Source organism: Mirounga leonina, unplaced genomic scaffold, assembly GCF_011800145.1.
Source record: "Mirounga leonina isolate KUSES-001 unplaced genomic scaffold, KU_Mleo_1.0 Mir_127, whole genome shotgun sequence".
NCBI lineage: Eukaryota > Metazoa > Chordata > Mammalia > Carnivora > Phocidae > Mirounga > Mirounga leonina.
Genome location: NW_023270316.1, coordinates 12,411,925 through 12,435,822, shown reverse-complemented (window position 1 = coordinate 12,435,822; position 23,898 = coordinate 12,411,925). Strand labels below are relative to the sequence as shown.

General features: G+C 46.9%; 1 protein-coding gene across 1 annotated transcript in view; it reads right to left on the bottom strand.

Annotated features, from left to right (window-relative positions):
- The window catches only part of SLC15A1 (solute carrier family 15 member 1), a 37,147-nt gene extending 22,619 nt beyond the window's left edge, over nt 1–14,528 (bottom strand). Inside the window, exons 1-8 of the mRNA XM_035003146.1 lie at nt 12,583–14,528; nt 11,892–12,063; nt 11,651–11,792; nt 10,615–10,734; nt 6,393–6,492; nt 6,080–6,170; nt 4,158–4,241; nt 1,758–1,840 (exon numbers count right to left, since the gene is read on the bottom strand). Of these exons, the coding sequence (XP_034859037.1) occupies nt 1,758–1,840; nt 4,158–4,241; nt 6,080–6,170; nt 6,393–6,492; nt 10,615–10,734; nt 11,651–11,792; nt 11,892–12,048 (777 nt within the window). The 5' untranslated portion in view covers nt 12,049–12,063; nt 12,583–14,528. The remainder of the gene's footprint in view (nt 1–1,757; nt 1,841–4,157; nt 4,242–6,079; nt 6,171–6,392; nt 6,493–10,614; nt 10,735–11,650; nt 11,793–11,891; nt 12,064–12,582) is intronic.
- Between the last annotated feature and the right edge of the window lie 9,370 nt (nt 14,529–23,898).

Here is a 23,898-nt window from a genome sequence, read left to right as displayed (position 1 = left end):
TGTTTGGAAATGTCAATTTATATACCTAAGCTGTTCCAAAGATACTTAAAAGTTTTCCACTCACTGGGCGGAGCATCGGTTTTAAAATTTAAGACTGAGAACCCAGTATCCAAAAATACATTTATAAGACGTTACGTAATTTAGATTAATTTGAATGAAATCCAATTTAAAACTCGGTTCCCAGTTGCACCTGCCACATTTCAAACATTCCACAGCCACACGTGGCTGGTGGCTGCCAGGCTGAGGGCGCAGGTCCACCATATGAGCAGCAAGAGAAGGAGATGACACAGGTGGCTGGGGGACACGTGTGTGACCACCAGGCAGGGACTCAAAGTGACAGGCCGATTTCAGGATACCAGGAAGTACGACTCTTGTGACTCTAAATAGCTTCGCATTGTTCTTTTGGAGTTTAAGTTGTCAAGTCCTTGTTAAGGAAGGACTTGGAGAGCTAACTGGTCAGACCCCTTTTAGCTTGCACAAAAACATTCGTAGTGGGAGTTGATCTCATGTGAGCGGAAAGTACAGGAGGAATATTGGCAAGAGGAGGGAGGTTTTCAGACTGTGAGAGGACGTGTTTATTTCACGAAGTGACATACACGTGTATAATTTAATGCAATAAAGCCAGGTAAAGGGCAAGTAAAAGACTAAAATTATTTTAAGGCTGTCTTTTCATCCAAAAGACTATCCACACATGCGTTTTTTTAAATAAATGATACATTTCCTCCGATTACACAATGTATCTGTATATTTAAAAAATGGGGACTATTTAGGGGGGGAAAGTTATTTGATTCCTTGTTTGAAAGATTCCCTATGCTCAACATTTAATTCCTGCCTTTACATATGTCCATATGCACGTTATGTATACCACATAGACGCATACAGAAGAACCATATCCTGCATGTTCCTGTCACCAAATAGTCTTTGAAAACAAGGCTTCCAATGGCTGCGTAACATGGCTTGATGTACTATGAGTTCAGCACTATTCCTCTGTTTCCAGCAATTTGGTGTTATGAAGTTTCGCTGTTATAAATATTACATTGATAATCTTTGTATGTGAATCTCTGTTCATTTTGTGTGTTCATTTCATTTCATTTATTTTTTCAGATTTTATTTATTTATTTGTGAGAGACACAGTGAGAGAGGGAACACAAGCAGGGGGAGTGGGAGAGGGAGAAGCAGGCTTCCTGCTGAGCGGGGAGCCCGATGCGGGGTTCGATCCCAGGCCCCTGGGACCTTGACCTGAGCTGAAGGCAGATGCTTAACAACTGAGCCACCCAGGCGCCCCCATTTTGTGTGTTCACTTTAAAAAGTTCTTTTCTTTTTTTTATTATGTTATCTTAGTTGTCATACAGTATTTTCTTCGCCTTAATTCCTGAAAGTAGCATGGCTGACACTTTCCACACTTCAGAATGTTGATACACAGCACCAAACCACGCCTCTCCCCTTCGGCTTCATGCCTTCCCAACATCAGCCAGGGACTGCCAGTTTGGTAGCTGAAGAGTTGCTCTGCTTTGCCTTTCTCTGACCTCTGATCTAATTTAACAGTTCAGGAGCCCTTTCTATCCTCCCTGTTTGAGTTCTGTTGTGTCCTTTTCCATTTGGTGAGTTTTATAAGAAACTTCAATTTATCAAAACAGCTAAGAACAATAATAGAATGTTTAAAGAAAAGTCAATGCTCCATTGCATTTTACTTTAAAGAAAGTAGAAGGTTCTGGGGCGACTAAATGTCTTCGAGAGAAAGCAACCGAAATACTTACGCCAATGCACTTGACAACTTTAGCCATGACATTACCCTGGGGCTGAAACTTCTTGTACATTCCACTGCCAAGGATGAACACAACTGGGAAGGCAAAGAAGATGTGTTAACAAGGCATTTGACAGAACTGCCTGTGACCTATAAGATGTGCTTTTATTTGAGTTATAACCTTGTTTTGGAAACACTGGGATGACTCACAGAATGGTCTTGCTTACCTGTCTCCCCGTTTAGAAAGTGCTTTGGATCCTAACAATCACCGGAGCTTCTGAGTGATGGTATATTTGTGTTCTCACACACAAACACGGAAGCCTATTACTACCAGAACATAATCTTTGATGTAAGAATGACACATACAGATTAAATGAAAATTTACCTAATGCCAATTGAATACAGTGTTTGGCCTAGATAAGTAGTTTTTGAAATCCTCTCTATCTCCTTACCCAGAATTAGAGAGAAGAAGGTGTGTGTATATATATATATATATATATATATATACACACACAAGTCTTTTAGGGGAGTGTGGCAGTGTTTAAAGAATTATGGAAGAAAATGGGGACAGAAAAAAGGGGAAAATATTGAACTCTAGCACAGGTGTATGGATAAAGCGAAATCGCTACAAGCTGAGCACAGGGTTAAAGGGGGCATACTGAGCGCTCTTAAAAACTGACAAAAATCAGAGAAAGTAACAGTGCCGGCACTACGTGATTTGAGTGGGAGGCTGTAAAGGCTTGAGATGGTTACTGGGCTCAGTTTCCTTCTTGTACTACTGTTACAGATGGAATCATGCCCCACCCGCAAAAGATGCTGAAATCCTTACCCCCAATATCTCAGAATGTGACCTTATTTGAAAATACAGTCTTTGCGGTAGATCGAGTTAAGATGAGACCATTGAGGGGCGCCTGGGTGGCTCAGTCGGTTAAGCGGCTGCCTTCGGCTCAGGTCATGATCCCAGGGGCCTGGGATCGAGCCCCACATCGGGCTCCCTGCTCGGCAGAGAGCCTGCTTCTCCCTCTCTCTCTCTGCCTTTCTCTCTACCTACTCGTGCTCTCTATCTCTCTGTCAAACAAATAAATAAAATCTTAAAAAAAAAAAAAAGATGAGATCATTGGGTGGCCCTCCTCCAATAGGACTGGTGTCCTTCCAAAAAAGGGCAAATTTGGACACAGACGTGCCCACAGGGGCAGGCCATGGGCAGACTGGCGTTACGCTGCCCCAGGCCAGGGAACTACCATGGGTAGGAAAGAGGCCTGGAAGAGATCCTTCTCAGTAACTTCACAGAGAGCACAGCCCTCCTGCCATGTTGATTTTGGACTCCGCACCTCCAGAGCTGTCAGACGATAAATACATTTGTGCTGAAGCTATCCAGTGTGTGGTATTTTGTCATGACAGACCTAGGTAACGAAGACACCTACCATCATTCAATATAGATTATCCTATGAGAAAACTGTCACACTTCCTAAAAAGCCAGAGCCAAGAAACTAATGTGTGAATGAATGTATCTAACAGATACATATATTCCTCCCAAAAAGAAGATATTCTAGTAGCAACATTTTTTTAAAAGATTTTATTTATTTATTTGAGGGAGATAGAGCGTGCACAAGTGAGCATAAGCAGGGGTGGAGGGGCAGAGGGAGAGGGAGAAGCAGGCTCCCTGCTGAGCCAGGAGCTCGATGCGGGACTCGATCCCAGGACCCTGGGATCATGACCTGAGCTGAAGGCAGACGCTCAACCGTCTGATCCACCCAGGCATCCCGTCTAGTAGAAACATTTTGAGATGATACATTATGGAAATCTAGATACTCATTGGAAATATTTAAACAGCAACTGGACCAGGTTGCCTTGTCTCAGGCAAGCTGGAGATGAGCGCATGTTGGTAAGAACAAAAGCTTTTGGCCACGGGATCACCTAGTCTGACAGATTCTGTCACTTTCATCTTAGTCTGCCTAAATAGTATCAAACCTTTCAATGTCCAGCTCAATGGATCCCTTTTCCTGTAAACCCTTTTTTCACCTTATTTCCTCTGAAACAATATGCCAACTCTGCTTTGATTCTCAGAGCATGGGAATTATTATTACAATTTGTTCCACGAACTTCTTTTTTTTTTTTTTTTAATTTTTTTTTAAAGATTTTATTTATTTATTTGACAGAGAGAGACAGAGTGAGAGAGGAACACAAGCAGGAGGAGGGGAGAGGGAGAAGCAGGCTTCCCGCAGAGCAGGGAGCCCAATGTGGGGCTCGATCCCAGGACACCGGGATCATGACCTGAGCCGAAGGCAGACGCTTAACGACTGAGCCACCCAGGCGCTCCTGTTCCACGAACTTCTAAAAATTGATTGCAATAATTAATGTGAGGGTCTGAGCTGACCACAGGATTGTATTAATTCAACTGATTTCTACTTACTCAGAGATACAGCCATGAGAGCTGCAGGAACCCCAAACGCCAGTGGGTAACAAGCTTGTTTACTGTGAATTCCACACTGTTGAACTGAGGAGAAATGATGAGATTAAAATTCATTATGGCGTTGGTAATGCTCATATGGTTACCATTTTTAAAAACCCCTAACTGGTTATTATATATTGTTTTCACTGAATGACTTATGCATGTGCCTTACTGATTTCATTGGCAGCTGAGCCAAGCAGCTTTGGAGTAGAAAGTGCAGGAACTGAACACAGTTTCTAATCTTAGCCCCTAAACAGATGCTGACACTGGCCAAGCCAAAATCAGTGGGCACCCCTTACGTGGATTTTCTTAGTGGGGGAGATAGAAGTGACCTGGATACAGTAACTTAAGACAGGGGACTCAGTAAATAAAATCAAAAGTACCCTGGGAAATCAAGATTGTGTGTTCCTGAATTCATGCTAATTAGAAAGCAATTAGATGGCCCAGGGCAGGAGTCAACAAATGTTTCTGTGAAGAGCCAGATAGTAAATATTTTAGGCTTTGTGGACAACGGGCTCTGTCTCAACTACCCAACCCTGACTTTGTAAAGATGAAAGCAGCCATAGACAGTAGACAAATGGATGGTCTTGTCCAGATTTCTGGATCTGGCCCATTGGCCATAGTTTGCTAACCCCTGACTGCAGATCTATTTTAGCTCTGAAATCCTAGGATTGGTAAGGAGGAAAATTCAGACTTTGGAAGGAGCAACAGAGATTATTGTGGATTCTTTCAGTGGAATGGTGCCTCCAGGAATAATCTGATCCGAAAGGGGTCTGATTTTGTCTTTGACTAGCTGGTTCACAGTTCTGTAGAGAAAGAAGTTAACTCGTAGAAAATTGATAGTTACGCAAATGTTTCTCGTTCATAGCTGTACAAATGATTCCAGTTCGCGGCAACACCAGAGGACTCTTCCCTCTGTGAAGAATACCAGTCTCTGTTGCTCAAATCCTTATTTGAGCTGATTGTGTGGCAGTATTCCAGTTTCCTCCTTAATTAGTTAAGTCATACATAATCTCGGCACATGCTCATTTCATATTTGTATGAGAGCCACGATTTTATCTTTGAAATTACCCTTTCACACATTCTGCAATTCAAACATGCATAGAACATATTCTAGTAGAAAGTGGAGGCGGGGGAGGGGACGGGGGAACATAATGCAAGAGTACAAGCTATTCAATGTTTATACAAAACCAGTTGAAATGGGGTTTAAGTGTCATCTTCAAATAACTACTCCATGCAGAAATATATAAATCCCCACAAAATATTTTCTTTCATCATTTAATGCTTTGCAGTGTGGCCACCAGGGTGTTGTTTTGGTCTAATCTGTCCCCAAATATTCCTTTTCATGTGGGAAATTCACAAACTCTCAGTGGAGTATCCGCCAGCACATGGCTGCTGTCTCATTCTCTTTCCTGGGCAGTTCTTTTAGAAATAGCTGAGATGAGATGAGAATTTCTTTTAGAAAGAATAAAACTGTGCCCATTAAATTCTTCCTAGCTCACTGAACATCACTGGGGAGCAGAGCTTGAAAGCAAAAATATCAACTATGCCCCATCCAGGTGTGGTTTCCAGATAGCACCTCCTGTCTTATCCTTTACTGTGAACAAAGACTTTGCATTAATAATCATTTAGAAAAATTCATTGCTATACTCGGGATGGTTTAGATTCTTCAGTGATCCTTGGGATCAGGGGGTCAAAAAGATTAGAAAAGACAAGAAGCTCATCTTCTGGATTTCCAAGTGTATAGTATGTATCTAACAGCGGAAGTATAATGGGAGAAAAGAGGGACAAAACGAACACACAAACAAGGACTTAAACTTTCCACCTGACTTTCTCTCCATAATTAAAAAGAAAAACAGAAGTCCCCTTCAGATATTTTTTACCTCTGAGTATTGGAGTGATGATAGTAGAAAGCAAGCTTCCAGCATTAATGGCCAAATAAAAGATGGAAAAGAATCTGTTTCTTTGTTTTTCCTGTAATAAAAAGGAACAAGTTTACAATATGACTTTGGTTATATATCAAGGGATAAAATGTAGCTGATGATCTGTCTTCATTCTAACTTAGTTTTGGTCAGTGTCCTACTTTCAACTGTCCTTGAAAAGAATCAAATGGAGAGCAGACTTTGTATCAGGGGAATGTGACTCCGGATGTTTATAATTCATTTATGTAATTTCTGCGAAGGTGCATGATCTTACCTGGCCCTCTTCAAACTGATCTCCACCAAATGCAGACACACAGGGCTTTATCCCTCCAGTTCCCAGAGCTATCAGGGCCAGGCCAATCATGGACAGTGCCCTAGGGAAAGGAGAAGGTTTATTGCAGAAATGTGAGATTCTTTCTTTCTTTCTTTTTTTAAGTAGGCTCCATGCCCAGTGTGGAGCCAAATGTGGGGCTTGAGAGCAAGACCTGAGCTGAGATCAAGAGTCGGACGCTTAACTGACTGAGCCCCCACCAGGCACCCCAGAAATGTGAGATTCTTAAAAGCAGGAGCCTCTCTCTCCTCTAATGTCCCTCAGAAGACCAGGCACAGTGGTTCTTTTTGGGTTCTTGGCCCCAATTTCCAAGGTAGGGAGGGAGTTTCCCACACCACCAACAAGCAATTCTCACACAGCCGCTGGGTGTCCTACAATTCAACTCCATTCTGACATTATCTACCCAGAGAGAGCATCGAGTTCCCCAGGGGAGGGGCTTGGTCCTCTAAGACTGCCCCCCTCTCTGCCCTGTCAAGATGCAAGCCTGGTTGTTACTTGTGCTTCTGACTGACTGGCTACAGCTCGGAGCTTCCAAAGACCCTCTCCTTGAACTTCAGATGCCACTCATAAGTCCAGGTTATTACCTGTGCTTCTGACCTACTGGCTACAGATCAGTGTTTCACACGACCTCCTCCGAGGGTCCAAGGAATTTGCTGGAGCTGCTCACAGGACTCAGGAAATGCTTTACTTACTAGATCCCTGGTTTACTATGAAAGGATAGAACTCGGGAACACCCAGATGGAAGAGATGCGCAGAGCAGAGTAGGTGGGAAGGGGCGCGGGGCTACCATGCCCTCTCCAGGGCGCCACTGCCCTGCACCTGCACGTGCTCACCAACCTGAAAGCTCTTCCAACCCCGTGCTTTCAGGTTTTTATGGAGGCTTCATTACATAGGCATGATTGAGTAAATCATTGGTCACTGGATATTAATTCAATGTCCAGCCCCTCTTCCCTCCCTCGAGGTCAGGGGGGTGTGAATGAAAGCTCCAATCCTCTAATCACATGATTTGTTCTTTTTTTTTTTTTTTAAAGATTTATTTATTTATTTGAGAGAGAGAGAGTACAAATGGGGGAGGGATAGAGGGAAAGAGAGAGAGAATCTCAAGCAGACTCCATACTAAGCGCTGAGCCAATGCGGGGCTTGATCCCAGGTCCCTGAGATCATGACCTGAATGGAAACCAGGAGCCAGCCTCTTAACCGACTGAGCCACCCAGGCGCCCCTCACAAGATTGGTTCTTTTGGCAACCAGCCCCCATCCTTAGGTGGGGGCCAAAAGTTACCTCTTTAACATAACAAGAGATACTTTCCCTCTCCTCACTTAGCGAATTCCAAGGGTCTTAGGAGCTCTGTGCCCCAAACAGAGAAGACCAAATATATACTTCTTACTATAAATCACAGTCCCACAGTAGTTAGACAAACAAGGGGCTCAGCCTGTTTGAGAAGATGATTCACGGGAATGCAGTCTTGACAGCTGAGTGAAACTTGAATTCACAGGTCTTCACATTAATACCATTATCTACTATTTAGAAAATACAAAGCAATAGCTTGAATACTCAGTGAGGATTTGTGTATGGGATTCTTCTGTAGCCTTATCATTTTCAGTCAAAGAATAGGTAAGTGAAATATTTAAGCACTGTCTCTGGTACAATCATAATAGAATCATAATAGTCGTTAAAAGACATTGGAAAACATGATTTAATTGCAAAGCAGAATATCAGGTAATATAGTATGAGCTTAACTTGTTTACAAATACAGAAAACTGGAAGGAAGTAGAGCATAAGATTTATTACTATATTTTTTACAATGATAAAAGGCATTATTTATAATAATGGAAGGGATTAAGGGTTAGTTACTTTATTTTTTTTTTTGAAGATTTTATTTCTTTGAGAGAGAGAGTCAAGCAGGGGGGGCAGCAGAGGAAGAGGGAGAAGCAGACTCCCCACTGAGCAGGGAGCATGACATGGGGCTTGATCCCAGGACCCTGGGATCATGACCTGAGTCGAAAGCAGATGCTTAACTGACTGAGGCACCCAGGTGTCCCAAGGGTTAGATACTTTAATTTGTATTTTCTAAGCTATCTGTAAGTATTTTACCTCCTGAATTGAATAAAAAAATCACTCATAGAATTTACCAACTTTCATTTTATCATTTTGTTAGATTTATAGAAGGCACTGCAAATTCCAGGTTATATATGTGTTTATTCCATATCTTCCTGTTTGTAAATATGGCTTTAAAATGCTAAAAAATATTTTATGGAACAGATAAAGTCAAGGAAGATACTGCACACAGAAAGGATCCTTGAAAATATCATGCTCGTCTTTCTTGGATTAACTGGCTGAAGCCTCTTTTTTTAAAATTTTTAAAATTTCTTATTTTATTATGTATGTTAGTCACCATACATCATTAGTTTTTGATGTGGTGATCCCATGATCCATTGTTTTCGTATAACACCCAGTGCTCCATGCAGTACGTGCCCTCCTTAATATCCATCACCAGGCTAATCCATCCCCCCACCCCTCTCCCCTCTAGAACCCTCAGTTTGTTTCTCAGAGTCCATAGTCTCTCATGGTTCGTCTCTCCCTCCGATTCCGCCCCCCTTCATTTTTCCCTTCCTTCTCCTAATGTCCTCCATGCTATTCCTTATGTTCCACAAATAAGTGAAACCATATGATAATTGACTTTCTCTGCTTGACTTATTTTACTTAGCATAATCTCCTCCAGTCCCACCCATGTTGATGTAAAAGTTGGGTATTCATCCTTTCTGATGGCTGCGTAATATTCTATTGTATATATGGACCAATCTTCTTTATCTATTCATCTGTTGATGGACATCTCAGCTCTTTCCACAGTTTGGCTATTGCGGACATTGCTGCTATGAACATTGGGGTGCATATGGCCCTTCTTTTCACTTTGCCTCTTAATAGAACTTGTGCTTAGTGCTGTCACTCCAAGCATTTTTTTTGTTTCGTTTTGTTTTGTTTTTATTTTGTTTTGTTTTGTTTTTCACTTTAAGCATTTTAAATGACACCCGAACACGGCCAATTGGATGATACTCCCTGCACTCTTGTGAGAGTTGTAGGCATGCTGTAATATGAACTCCATGAAATAAACTAAGTAGCTAAGCTTTCTTGAGCACTTCTCACTTGCCAGGCCACGTTGTAGGCGCTGTACTCGGACTACAACAGTCCCACCCGAGGTAGGCAGTAGTAAAAATGAGAAGACCTGAGCATGGAGGTTAAGAAACTTGCTCAAGGTCACACAGCTAGCAAAGGGCACAGTCAGCATTTGAACCCACGTAGCCTGGTTCCAAAGTCCCTGTTCTTAACTGATATTGTAGAAGAGAAACCGGAGGCACGGGGAAGGTGAGCAGCCCGCTTCTTAGGGCTCCTCTGTGGGTAGTTGGGCATCAGACTTTGGATCTGAGCTGCTGACCTGGGCATAGAGCCACTCCCTTCCACCAACACAGTGCCCTATGGGCACCACACGTGCTGCCACAAGGGACCTGGTCTAAACAGCAATCGGATTGACTAATAAACCAGAAACGCAGGAACTGCAGAGACTAATTTGAATTTCAGTGACTATTTTCCCAACCCATAAGATGGTTTACTCATAGATCAAGAAACTGAGGCACCAGCACAGGAAACAAAATAAATCTTTTTAAGTTGTCTATTGGGCCCTGTAGTGATGGGAAATTAATCTCACAGAGGAGGACTTGTCTGTAGCACCTTCTATCAAGAACCCAGAACAATAGGGCTGGACCAAATACTTACAAAACTGAATTACTGAGAAATAAGCAGAAGTATGGTACCAGAAGACAACCAAAGGTACCGAGTCTTGAGGAAACCTGGCACAATTAGGGATCAAGGTCCGTGGGAGTTATGTCCCTCTAGGGAAGATCAAGATTAACACAAGTATTCCGTGCGCTGACCGTGCCTCAGGTTGAGATGTGCCCAAGACAGCAAGAGCAGTGACTCCGGACAACTACGAGGATGGCGACATACAAAGACCCAACTCTTAGTCAACTAAACAGCTTTCTCTCTACTGATGAGGAAGGAAAGGCCTCCTTACCCTTATGGTGAAGTTCAAGGAAAAAGATGAAACATTTGAGCACCACGGAAGCAACCAGTGGCTGGGTGGGGTAGGGCAGCAGGTAGGGTTAACTCACACATGCACGGAAAGGTTGTCGGGGGTTCCATCATGGTTGAAGTCTGTGAGGTCAGTAATTGAGCTCACCGCAGTGACCGCCTGTCCAATGGTGTAGACAATGGAGAGCGACACAATTGTCCTGTGTTGAAAGGGGTTAAGAGAGTCCAAGTTAATTGCACGAGAGCCGTCCACTTCCTCCTCTCCCACAGAAAGGCCTCCTGCTTCAAAATGCAACAGCCCAGTCATGCGTATACTTGTTCCTCAAACTTGAGTCAGGTTGGTAACTCTCAGAAAGGCAGCCTGTTGGAGGATTTGTCACCCGGCCAGCGAGTGTAGAGCAAATTGGCTAGAGCCAGGGGAAGGAGGAAAGGTCTCTTTCACCTTTGAACTACTTGAAAAACTCAATGTTTTCTTCTACCTGACTACCGAAGTGAGAACACCTATGATTAAACAGTAAGAGAGACTTATCTTGTGCCTGGTAACAATATTTGGCCAGCAGTGGGCCATTGGTTATTTTTGTATTGAACTGAATTCTTTTGAGATAGTTCATGAATTTGGCCCCAGAAGAGCCTCCACTTCCTTGCTCATTAAGTCCTAGGGACTTCTGGATGACTGTCTACTGGGTAACACTCTTGAAGCTGTTCCTATGGAACTGGGTGAGCGGCCCACATCCTCTCTGTCCAGCGAGCAGTACGAGCCTCCCAGCAGTGGGCACATACATCAGGGAGCTTTTGTGTTCTCTAGACTTTAACTCTGTGCCTCACACATGATTAATGATGGACAGTATCCCTGCTACTATTTCAAGAAGAGACAAAGATGTTATCACTGTTTGGAGGAAGAAAAAAACTTACCAGTGCTACCTGCATTCTCACTGCTCAATGCCAGGCACTGTGCTAGACTCTGGGGATAGGATCTGAGCCGAAATAGGGCCTAGCAGGCTCTCCTAAGCGTTTGATGGGCCTTGATTCCTTGTTCCCACCGTCCATCCTTCCAAACCACAAAGCTTATCATTATTTTTGGGCTTATTTCTTCACAAGGAAGCTGTAAACACTCACTTGAACTTTCCCAGCCAGGAGTCAGCGATCAATGCGCCCAGAATTGGCGTCATGTAGCAGAGAGCCACAAACGTGTGGTAGATGGCCGTGGACAGATTATCGTCCCATCCAATGAACCGGCTGAAGTACAGAATCAGGAGTGCTTTTTGCAGAGGGCAAGGGGGGGAGGGAAGGGAGACAAAGTTAGGAGCTGTGGTAACTCAGGCTCTTCACTCAAGGGGAGGAGGGTGAAAATCATTACCTCTCATTCCATAGTAGGAAAATCTTTCACAGAACTCATTGACCACGATGAAGAAGATGCTCAAGGGATAGCCAAAGCAATTCTGACAAAAGGAAACAGTGTAGGAATGAAACATGCTCCTCGCTGGCCCACGTTCACAAATGAATGTTAATGGCATGAAAAGCAGCTGGTGTATATTTAGTAACTTGTCACTGACTATCCAGACATGGAATCTAGAGTTCAAAGTTTTTTATTCCCTTACACGCCACACAGAGACAACAATGAAATAAAGCATCCAGTTTTCTCGTTTGTTCGAGAAGGGCTGGACACTAGCATTTCCTCAAGACAAAAAATTTCCCACAGAAGCTCAGGACTGTCCCTGCACTGATTGATGCGTATGACACATCTGGTAAGTGAAGGAAGCACAGCTGTGAACGTTTAGGAGCAGAACAGCCTGAAGTTTGCCAAAGGAAGCTATGTAGAGAAGAAAAAAGGATACTCACCCATGACTTGGACATTCCTGAAAGAAAACCAAAACGCCACTATTAAAGTCAAGTAATTAAAATACTTTTTGCTGAGCCCACACTCAGACCCTCTGACTTCTCAGGGCAGACAGATGTGCTGTCCAGAAACTTCTAGCCCGCTCTGGTGAGTGGGGCCTGGCATCAGATTTTCTTTTAATTAGCTCCTCAGGCCATTCTCACTGCGGTCAGAATTGAGAGTCAGAGGCTCCGAGAATGGTGGCAAAACCATTTCCTCCTTAAAACACTTCAAAGGCTGCTCATTGTCCACAGGAGGAAATCCAAACATTTTTGCATACCCTTTATGATCTCACAAGGTCAGGGTGTTTGGTGAGGACTCGGTGAGGGAAACATGAAATGCTGCAGGATGCCTACCACAGGATTCGCCCACCTTTCCCCTTACCTGTGACGGCCGTCCTTCCAGCCCCTTCCCCACGCACAGAGGGCTCCCGCGATTCCCAGCTATTCCGGGCGCCCATCCGGAGCCCTTAATGCACACGACTGTACGTAACTCCTGTGTCAGGAATGCCCCAGCCCCTTCCTACACCGTCGTCAACCTTGCACGGCATGACCTTCCCAGAGCCCTGTCTGCCTCCCTGAGCTCCCGGAGTGCAATGCTCCATATTTTTGCCTCCCCTCTAGGAGTATCCATCTCCCCATCCCCAACATCTTTTCCAGTACCTTCCGCAGAGCAGGGCCTTATTGTCAGAAGAGGGAATTAGAAGAGCAAGAAGAAAAAAGGTGAGCATCCACGTGAGCCAATGCAAACCAAGGGCCGTTGACTCGACCTTCTGGATCCTAGGCGTACCCTTCATGCCCCCCGGCCCTGCCCCTGCTCTGGTCTCGCCTGAATTTTGACAAGAGCTGACCCATACCCTGTCTCGAAGCACAGCTCCCTGCCCCAAAGGGCTGCCTGTAGTTACCAGTGCCTGTCACATGCTGCGCCCACCCCCCCACTGCCCAGATCTTAGAGTCCTTTGTTTTGGGGGAACCCTTGAGCGCTCCCTGCCTCTATTACAAATCAGTGACCCCAAAGAATGGTCCTCAAGCTTCAGTGTGCCTCAGAATCACTGGAGGGCTTGAGAGAGCAGGTTGCCAAACCCCACACCCATAGCTGCTGCCTCTGCAGGTGGGGGGGTGGCCCCTTGAGTCTGCATTTCTCACAGGTCCCACAGTGATGTCCCCGCTGGTTCAGGGGCCCCCTGCCCCCGAGAACCACCCACAGGCTGTGATGTCCAGTTGCCTGACTGATCTCCATGAGTAGCTTTTATTACTTCCCCGGCCCCCGAGCAAAGCAGAGACACTCTGTGCCCGCCGTCCAGAGCAGGGAGCAAACACAGAAGCTGGCCTGTCACCTCATATTCTCATTATGTGCCGGCCCTGAGCCCCAGCCCACATGAAACAAAACCGCAAGTGTGCCTGAGGAACTCAGCGCTTGGCCCAGACCCCTGTGGTGGTCGAGGCCCCAGCCAGCCCCCTCGTGGGCCAGGGCCTCGCTTCCTGATTCTGGTCACGCTGTGCTGTGGGCATGGGCACTTCCCCAGCTCAGCATGGCCCCCGGCCTCACACCACATACTCACTTTTGCCCCCTCCAGAGCAGTGGTGCTATTTCAGTCCTTGTCCTAAGGTGGGAAATAACCTGTCCTGGCCTCCCGGGGCTCCAGGCCCCACTCTTGCCATCTGTAAAGTTCTGGAAGGAGATTCCTCCACACGAATAGCCTGGTTTTCTCCCCAGTCAGACTTCCTTGTGGGAAGGGGCTGCTCTGAGAGGCAACAGGTGAAGCATGTGGGCCTGGGGGCAGACGTGTTGCTTTCCGGCTGTGGCCAGGGGTGGGCCCAGCTTCCCTCCGGACAGCCCACCTGTCAGAGGGGGACAACGCCGTGCCCCTCACGGGACTGTTGTAACAGTTCCGAGGGCGAAGCCCCCAGCCCAGGCCTGGTGCCTCACTCAGGGAAGAAGCCGCTACCTCAGAGTCCTCGGCACCTCACACGGGGCTTTTCACAGGGTGGAAACGAAAGGTTTGTTGAACGAACAAGTATTCCAAAGGACGCGTCGTATCCGTCGTCGAGTCCAACGTTCGGATCCTGGCTCTAGCCTCCTTCTGCCCATGAGGCTGCCCCGCGTGCATCTCCTCACTGTCTCCCTGTCCTCCCGATCCCCCCCACCGAGTTTGGCCAGTGGGGAGCCCTGGTGGGACACCAGAGGGTCAGGGTATTCCTTTCCCTGCCTCCTTCCCCAAGGGTCCCCTCAAACTGCCGCATCCAAGGGACAGTGGCGGCTCCTCCGAAGTAGGCCCTCCTCACACAACTCTCCTTCCTGGTTTTGGTCAGTTTTGAACCACTTCCTGTGATGGCCACTACTCTGGGCAGCTGCACTGACATTTGTGACTTCCTGCACCCCTCCCCCAGCCTTTTCTAAATTGTGTGTGTGTGTGTGTGTGTGTGTGTGAATAACCACTCCTACCCTGAGGGTGCCTTCTGTGTCCAGATGGGCCCATGCCCGGTGCAGCCCAGAAGCCAGCTTTCATCAGCAGACTGGGGCCTGCTACTCTCCAGGGGAATAAAAGACCCAGCCAGGAACACCTGCTTCTGAAGAACTGCCCCCAAACGAGCCTGGGGGTGGTATCTGCAGCCCGTTTCATTGCAGAGATGCCCTGTCTTCTAGAGGAAACAGCAGGGCCGCACGATGCACTGCCAGCTTTCGCTTCAGATAATGTGGTCTCACTACTGTCTCCCAAAGACCAGACAAAGCAAGCTGAGCACTGCCTGCACTGGGTTCAGACCGGTCCTTCCCATTGGCCTTGGCAGAAAAGCAGGAGGGCGGGCCAAAGACCCAAACCCAACAGAGACAGCCCAGAGCTTCACTGCAACTGTTCCTTCCACGTGGTTTCTCAGAAAAGATTTCATTCGGCCAGGGTAGCACCTATAATATTTTTTAAAGATTTATTTATTTATTTGAGAGAGAGAGAAAGAGAGAGAGATAGTGAGGGGAGGGGCAGAGGGAGAGAATCCTCAAGCCAACTCCCCACTGAGCGCGGAGTCCGATGTGGGGCTCAATCCCAGGACCCAGAGATCATGACCCGAGCCGAAACCAAGAGTAGGTCATTTAACCGACGGAGCCACCCAGGTGCCCCACATTTTTTTTGAAAAATACTGTTTAGCACCTATTGTTTGCCAAATAATAATGGTAAAGATTTTGTTTACTTCAAACATAAACGGTTATAGAAAAGAGAGCTTTGGTCTTGTTACAACAACCATCACACTCAGAACTACGTAATGGAAAATGAAATCCCTACGCTCACCCAGGAGAAAATCCGAGATTTAGTACCCGGCCATTACCCAGGAAGCTTGTTATTTTCAGAAAGGTGCGCATTCCAAAGAGCAACTTTGATTATGGCGGGGCAGAGGTTGCTAACCTCTTCTGCTGCAGAATTCAGAGCTATTTGGTGGATGCATATTGCAGTCAGCATTTCTTATCTCACATCTGTGTCAACAGGATCGCTCTCTGAGAAAGCTCAAGGGGCGTGCATGTTGAGCCTTATACGTCCGTATCCTGACAGTAAATCTAATCAGCACAGTTGAGTGGTCCTCGGTCCTAGCACCAGCCATGGGTCACTTAGATATAACTACTGATCGGAGTAAATAAAGCAGCTTAGAATCAGGCGTACCAGTGTTGGGTACAGAGTCAACCTTGGCTCCTGTTGTTACTCTAGGCTAGCAGGCCCTTTTGTCTTTCTTTTGGCTAAAGAATTTAATAAAGTAAGCGTACATTATACATTTCTGTGATTACTGACTTGGAGGGAGAGCAGGCAAAACCAAGAAAGACAGTCTATTAATAATTTCCCACTACTTAATGAAATCTCTTCATTAAGGTATTTCCTACTATCTAACAAAGCATATTCCATATTTTGAACCATTTAGGGGTAGAAATTCTAACTCTAATGGTTCATGACCTAGAAATTAAGAATTCTCTCAGCATCATGATGGGCGTGAAGAGTGCATTTCTAGGACTTGGACTTGGGAAGTTGGAAGGAATGAAGAATCTGCTGCTGTCTGAGCAGCTCTTACCTTTAGGCAGAGAGGAAACTCCTCCCCATCATCACCAAGAGTGAAATTGAGGGAGTGAGCTATGTATTGCATTTAGGACTGTATGGCATAGCAGGCAGAAACAGTGGTCTCCAAGATGTCCGCGTCCTAACACCTGGAACTTCTGGATGTGTTACCTTCCATGGCCAGGGGATTCTGCAGATGTGATTAAGTTAAAGACCATGAGATGGGGAGTTTATCCTGGACTATGTGGTGGCCCCAGTGTAATCACATGGGTCCTTAAAAGAGTCAAAGGAGGAGATGTGAAGAAGGAAACAGAGGTTGGAGTGATGGTGATTTCTAGGAGGCCAACATGAGCCAAGGAATGTGGCAGCCTCCTGAAGCTGGAAAAGACATGGAGCCAGATTGTCCCCTACAGCCTCCAGAAGGAACACAGCCCTGCCGACACCTGGATTTTAGCTCAGTGAGACCCATGCAGACTTTTGACCTCCAGAACCGCGAGATAATAAATTCGTGTCATTTTTTTTAAAAGATTTTTTTAATTTATTTTTTTTTAGAGAGCGAGCGAGAGAGAAACAGCATGAGAGGGGAGAGGGTCAGAGGGAGAAGCAGGCTCCCCGCTGAGCCGCGAGCCCGATGTGGGACTCGATCCCAGAACCCTGGGATCATGACCTGAGCCGAAGGCAGACGCTTAACCATCTGAGCCACCCAGGCGCCCAAATTCGTGTCATTTTAAGTCCCTAAGTTTGTGGTAGTGTGCAAGAAGGGCAATAGGAAATAAACAAGGATTTGCCTCAAGCTCTGTACATGTAGGTCTTTATCGCTCACTCACTGTTCACATCAACTAAGACTCAAACCTCCAGCAACTTTAATTTGCCCGCCAAGTGCTCTTTTTTAAATAATTTTTTCCCTTAGCTACATTTTCTACCTGTGGGTTCAGGAGTCCAATCCCATGCCTGTTAAATGGGATCTGGCAGAATCTTTACTTGCTCTGCTAACTTCTGCAGGTTACTCTCCGTGAGCCACCTGTAAAGTGCCGATGATGCCTCCCTGGGCCACTACAAGAAATGAGGCGGTCTGAAAATGGTTTCATAAACCAGGAGGAAAATGAGTTAAGTTGATCGACCCTGGATTCTTTTAGGTGGGAGGGCATGGGCTGTGGGGAGCAGGAGGTTGAGCCTTTGCTTGGGACACCCTTCCTAATCATGTGGCTTTAAAGATTCAAAGCACTTAACCTCTGGCCCGCCATTCCTTCACCTAGAGATGCTGACACCATCTTTGCAAGTTGGTTAGTAAGATCAGATCTGCAGGAATGAAATGAACTTTGCTCTTCACTGCATCCCATGAAGACGGCTGGGGAGTGCAGACGGATGTATGGAACGGGCTGATTTAAGATGAAAATATGGGCAAGAATTTGTGATGGGGGATCCCTGGCAGGGCTGAGAGGGGCTCTCAAAGTAGAGGCAGTCCCCTCTGGGGTTGCTCACACTCAAAACAAGAAGGTCCTTATGACATCGTCCTGGGAAATTAGGCCACGGGGATTAGCAAGTTGTGGACAGAAGAAAGCCAATCTTCTTAAACACAAGCCACGGGGGCAAGCACTCATTTTCAATTAAGCTACTTTTTGAATGGGCAGCACTCCAGCGTGCTGCATGCATGCGGTTGTAGGGGTTTCACGATCGTGTTTAATTCCCCACTGCAGTGGTTCTCAAAGTGTGGTCTCTGGCCCAGCAGCAGCAGCTCCTGGGAACCGTCAGAAATGTGCCCTCTCAGGTCCATCCCAGACCTACCGAATCAGAAACTCCCCGTGTAAGGCCCAGCCGTCTGCATGTGATCAAGCCCGCCTAGTGCTGACGCTCTACAGTCTGGGAGCCCCTTGTCGCTCCAGAGCGATGCAGGGGAGCAGTCAAGGAAAGGGTCTGGTGTGAAGGTGTGCATCCTAAGTGGTGGCTCCACTTAGGTGGTTCCTAAGTGATATGACTCTGACTCCGTTCATTGTGCACTGGGATGACCGAGACAAGTAGATGCCTTGTCTCCACCTTTCCTGTCTCCCGTTCACCGCAGCTGACCTGAGCTTCCCCAGATGGAGCCATTCAGGATGGCTCTCGAACCTGCCTGGCTCTCTGCCACCTGTAAGGTCAGACCTCTCGCTCAGCACAGCATAATAAGCCCTCCAGGGTCTGACTTCCATCTTCCTCCACCCCAGCGGTCAAGCCCCACGACTCCTAATTCTCTCTCGGCAACAGGCTCCTTCAGAGCATCCCAGCACCATTAGGATTTAGCACTTCACCCCTCCCCTTGGCCTCCCAGATACTCTCTCCTCCTTTTATATTTCTCTCTCTCTTTTTAAGATTTTATTTATTTATTTGAGAGAGAGTGAGCGAGTGAGAGAGAGAGCAGGGGGAGGGGTAGAGGGAGAGGGAGAAGCAGATGCCCCACTGAGCAGGGAGCCCAATGCAGGACTCGATCCCATGACCTGAGCCAAAGGCGGATGCTTAACTGACTGAGCCACCCAGGCGCCCCCTTTTAGATTTCTTTAGTCTTTTTATAACTGCCCTGACAGAGGGCCATTGTTCTGACTTCTGAGCCAATGTCACAGAGCCTCACGTAGCATAGGATCCCTCCCCGCTTTTCGGCTAGGAAATAGAGTATGCGCCACTTCAAAAAGAGCCCAGCAGGATACGCACCCAGCTAACTGCGGTTGACCTGAGGTGAGGTGACAGGAGGCATGGGGGGGGGGGGGCGGGACAGGCAGGGGCTGAGTGCCTTGTGTGGCACACTTGGTTTGATTGGTTTTTTCCAAAAACCGATTAGCTTTGATTAGGAAGTGAGGAGCACTCTTCTTTCCTTAAATGGGCTGGTCCTGGACAGTCATCAGGTCAGCTTTGGGACACGTGTTGCACCTGTCATCCAGGCCCCTGTTTCTGGAGTGGTCCGTCTTGAGGCTGTTTCTTGGCCGACCTAATCGTTATTTTTCTTACTTGGCTCTGTCGCCACGTTTCCCACCCTCAGGGCCCCTGCTGGCCCATATGGCCCTTCTCTGCACGTGGAGGACTGTGACCATTTAAGCCGGATGCTGCCCCGGGAGGTATGGCTTGACCGGCGGACAGCGGCGTGCGTCCGACAAGAAAAGGTGTCCCTGGCTGGACGCCCTTCTTGGCAACGAGGCATGGGCCACATTCCAGCCCCACAGGCCCTCACGCCGGGTACCTCCTGCGTGTCTGTGGCCAGTGCTCTGCCCATCCTTCTATTGGGTGTTTTGCTCTTGTTTTTTTTTTTTGTTTTTTTTTTAAAGATTTTATTTATTCAGTTGAGACACAGAGATACAGAGAGAGAGAGAGAAAGCATGAGCAGGGAGAGAGGCAGAGGCAGAGGGAGAAGCAGGCTCCTCGCTGAGCCAGGAGCCCGATGTGGGGCTCGATCCCAGGACCCTAGGATCATGACCTGAGCCGAAGGCAGACGCTTAACCATCTGAGCCACCCAGGCGCCCTGTTTTTTTTAATAGAAATAGCCACTTTTCCACAAATACTGTCTTCCCCACTAAGGGACAGTCTACTTTTCCACTGACCCACCAGCAAACAGCTCCATCACCAGAACACACTGTGTAAGGTTTTCAGAATGTCAAGGGGTTTAACCAAGTTACCCCTGTGGAAAGCAAATGAGTTATTGGTCCTTTGAGAACTAGGAACGTCAACTGAACCCTAATTGCTTGAAGCTACTTTAACAACACAGGGAAACCAGGGCTAATGGGATCGTGTAGCTCTTATTAAGTGACTTTGGCATGGTGCCAATGCGGGGACCAGATCATTCTGGGGGCGCTGGTGACCCTGTATCCATATAGGCCACACCGGCCAGAGGCGTGAGCCCAGCTGCTGAGCAGACAGACACAGAGTATAAAATCACTTAGCTGTATCTGGCTCACAACTGTGTCACCCCCTTGTTGTGGGACCAGGACCGCTGGGAGCTGGCTCCCCCGGCCGGTCTGCCTTCGCTGAGTGAGTGACACCCAGCCTCATATCTTTAACCAGCCAGCGGCCAGGCCTCCGACACCTCCTCCCTCAGCCTGGGGACCCCGCGGTCAGGACTGAGGGAGGCAGCCCTGGGTCTGGGCGCTAGCTTACGGTACAGAGTAGCTTTAAACGAGGGAGACGTATCCTCCCAAGGTCAGGAGGCCGGGGGCCAAGACCAATGCGTCAGCCGGGAGGGCTCCTTCTGAGGCTGCGAGGGAGAATCTGTTCCGGCCACTCCCCAGCTTCTGGGGGTTACTGGCCACCCTAGCCATTCTCTGGCTCTTGATAGCATTACCCAGACCTCTGTTTCCATCCTCACACAGTCTTCTCCCTGCGTGTGCGCCTGCGTCCAAATGTCCCCTTGGTATAAGGACACTGGTCGTATTGGACTGGGGGCCCCCCTACTCCAGGATGACCTCATCTGAACGAATTACATCTGTGAAGGCCCTATCTCCAAATAAGGTCACATTCCGAGGTTCCAGGGGTTAGGACTTCAGCTTATGAATTTGGGAGGGGGACACAATTAAACCCATGACAGTCAGAGAGCATTTGTGGTGCCCGGCCCATTGCTGCAGGTTACAGATAGCCTCCTATCTTTTATTTTTTTATTTTTTATTTTTTTAAAGATTTTATTTATTTATTTGACAGAGAAAGACACAGCGAGAGAGGGAACACAAACGGGGAGTGGGAGAGGGAGAAGCAGACTCCCTGCCGAGCAGGGAGCCCGATGCAGGACTCGATCCCGGGACTCCAGGATCATGACCCGAGCCGAAGGCAGTCGCTTAACCAACTGAGCCACCCAGGCGCCCCAGCCTCCTATCTTTTAAAAAAGATTTCTACACTGGACTGTCTAAAATCCGAGGCTTCAGAGGCCCAGAGTGGCCACCTCTGATGGGTTTATAAATAACCCGTGACTTTTAGCATCTTGTTTCCAGAATTACAGACATGCATCGCTGAGGGCCATTCCCATTCTCCTTCAGTAAGAAATGATCCCTCCAGGTCCCAGGAGCCACCTGCCTTTGGATATGCTCAGAGATTGTTTACTTCTCAATTGCAGGGTAAGTGGGCTAGGCCAGAGGGTGCCGCAGAGTTAATATGTAGTAAGCTCTTATGCAAAGCAGAATGGGCCCAGGGCCAAGCCTAAGTTCTGCCTCAGGTATGGGCAGGGTCGGTCACTCAGCTGAGAGCATTTCTTGTGTATCAGGAAGGTGACCCTTGTTCCCCCAGTGACGTCCTTTATCTACACTTGGGCGTTCTTTTCTTCTGGAAGAACAGCCTTTGTTCTGAACTTAGAGGGAGTCTTGCTTTCAGCGCTCTCCTGCTGAGAGTCAGTAAATGGATCTATTCGCAAGCTAGCGGTAAGTCAGACCTACACCCCCGCCCCCAGCAGGCTCTAGACGGAAGCAAGAGGGGGAGCATGGGAAACAGCAGCAAACTGTGCACCCCAAACAGGCAACAGAAACAAGTCTGTCGCATCAGCCCTGAAATACTGTGTCGTGATAGGTGAGAACAATGCCAAAGGCACACAAGTGTCACCAAATTGAAAGGAACCAACCTCCCGGTCTTTTGGGGGTTTGTTTTGGAGGCCATTAAGTTAGAGATCCTAAATTTTATTATTTATTAATTTGAGATCCTAAATTTTAGACACAAAGTTTTTTTGTTTTTGTTTTTGTTTTTGTTTTGCTCTTAGATGTTAGATCATGACTGGAAAAAAATGCCTATGATCACAGTAAGTGTAAAGTTAGGATCTACAGCACATTTTTCCCCCCAGTTGATATTTAGGCTGTACATGGCTTTATTCCTATCACAAGAATATCTCTAAGAAATTTCTGGAATGGTAAAATATGTGTATTTTAAAGATTTATTCATTTATTAGAGAGAGAGAGAGAGGAGTGAGGGGAGGGGCAGAGGGAGGGAGAGAGAGAGAGAGAGGGAAGCAGACTCCCCACTGAATGTGGAGCCCGAAGTGGGGCTCAATCTCATGACCCTGAGATCATAACTGGAGCTGAAATTAAGAGACACTTAACTGACTGAGCCACCCAGGCACCCCAATAGATGGCTCTTTAGAACTGACTAGTCCTATACCCAAAAATCCATCTGTCTCTCTGGGGGAAGATACTAGTCATGACCTGTAGCACCTCAGCTGAAGATGCAAGCCACAGTGGCGTCCTCTTTACACACTAAGAATACTTCCTGCCTAAAGTCATATATAAGTGACATACATCTTTCAGAAGAACATTTTCTATTACCACGTGTACTGGGTTGAATAGTGGCCCCCAAAACTCATGTCCTTCCTAGAATCTCAGATGGAAAACTGGGTCTTTGCAAATGTAATGAGTTGGGATGAGGTCATGTTGGAGAAGGGTGGGTCCCTAACCCCACACGCCTAGTGTTCTTATGAGAAGACAGCCATGTGAAGACAGAGCTGCACAGAGGGGAGGTGGTGTGAAGACACATGGTGGGGGAAATGATCACCTGATGATGAAGACAGAGACTGAAGTGACCCATCTCTAAGCCAAAGAATGCCAAGGTCTCCCGGCAACACCAAAACTAAGAGATGGAGATTTTCTACAGCCTTCAGGAAGTGCATGGCCCTGCAGACACCTTGATTTTGGACTTCCAGCCTCCAGAACTGTGAGACTACATTTCTGCTGTTTTAAACAATCAGTTTGTGATACTTTTGTTACAGCAACCACAGGAAACTCGTACACCACGTGAGCTGACCTGTTTTGACGCGTTGGGAAAAAAGGTTTGTTCTTCCAAAAACATCTCAAGTGTACCTTCTAATATGTCCTGATAGAGCTTACAATAAAATCTTGCCTCTTGAGGCAGACTGTAGAAGTTCAAATGCTTAGTCTGTGAGCTTTTCAATGGGTCTTCTTATGTGAGTACATTTTGTGAATTTTCCAGTCTTAAGTCTGATTCTTGAACCAAAGTTTCCTTTGGGTATGTGCTCAGTTTCACACGCTCCCCACACAACAACTGGATGGCTCTACACCCTCTTCAATGACAGGCTCCTTTCAGGAGCCCCGTGGGGGGCCCTGGCTGGTGTCCAGGCTCAGGGGAACTAGGTCTTCCTCATTCTCCAGGAAGTTTGTAGAAGATGCTATCCCTTCCCTTTGGGGCTACTTTCTAGCTGCTGAGACTGTCCTTTAACTCTGTGCCACCTGCAGAGGGTAGCTGCCCTTGTTCTGAGGCTCGGCGGCAAGCAGAGGCACCGCATGGCCTGTCTGACCCGGCCCCCTTCACAGCAACCCCATGAGATGACCCCACTGTCCAGGTTCCTCAGTGATACATTCCTGGGCTCTGAAACCAAGAGACGAAGTTACAAAACAGAGGTTCCTGGGTTCTTTATGTTGCAACCCCAGGATTCTGAGTCAGGTTCGCATTTGTTTGCAGATAACACTGCTCTTATTCTTTTACTATCATCACGGAAGAATGTGAAATGTT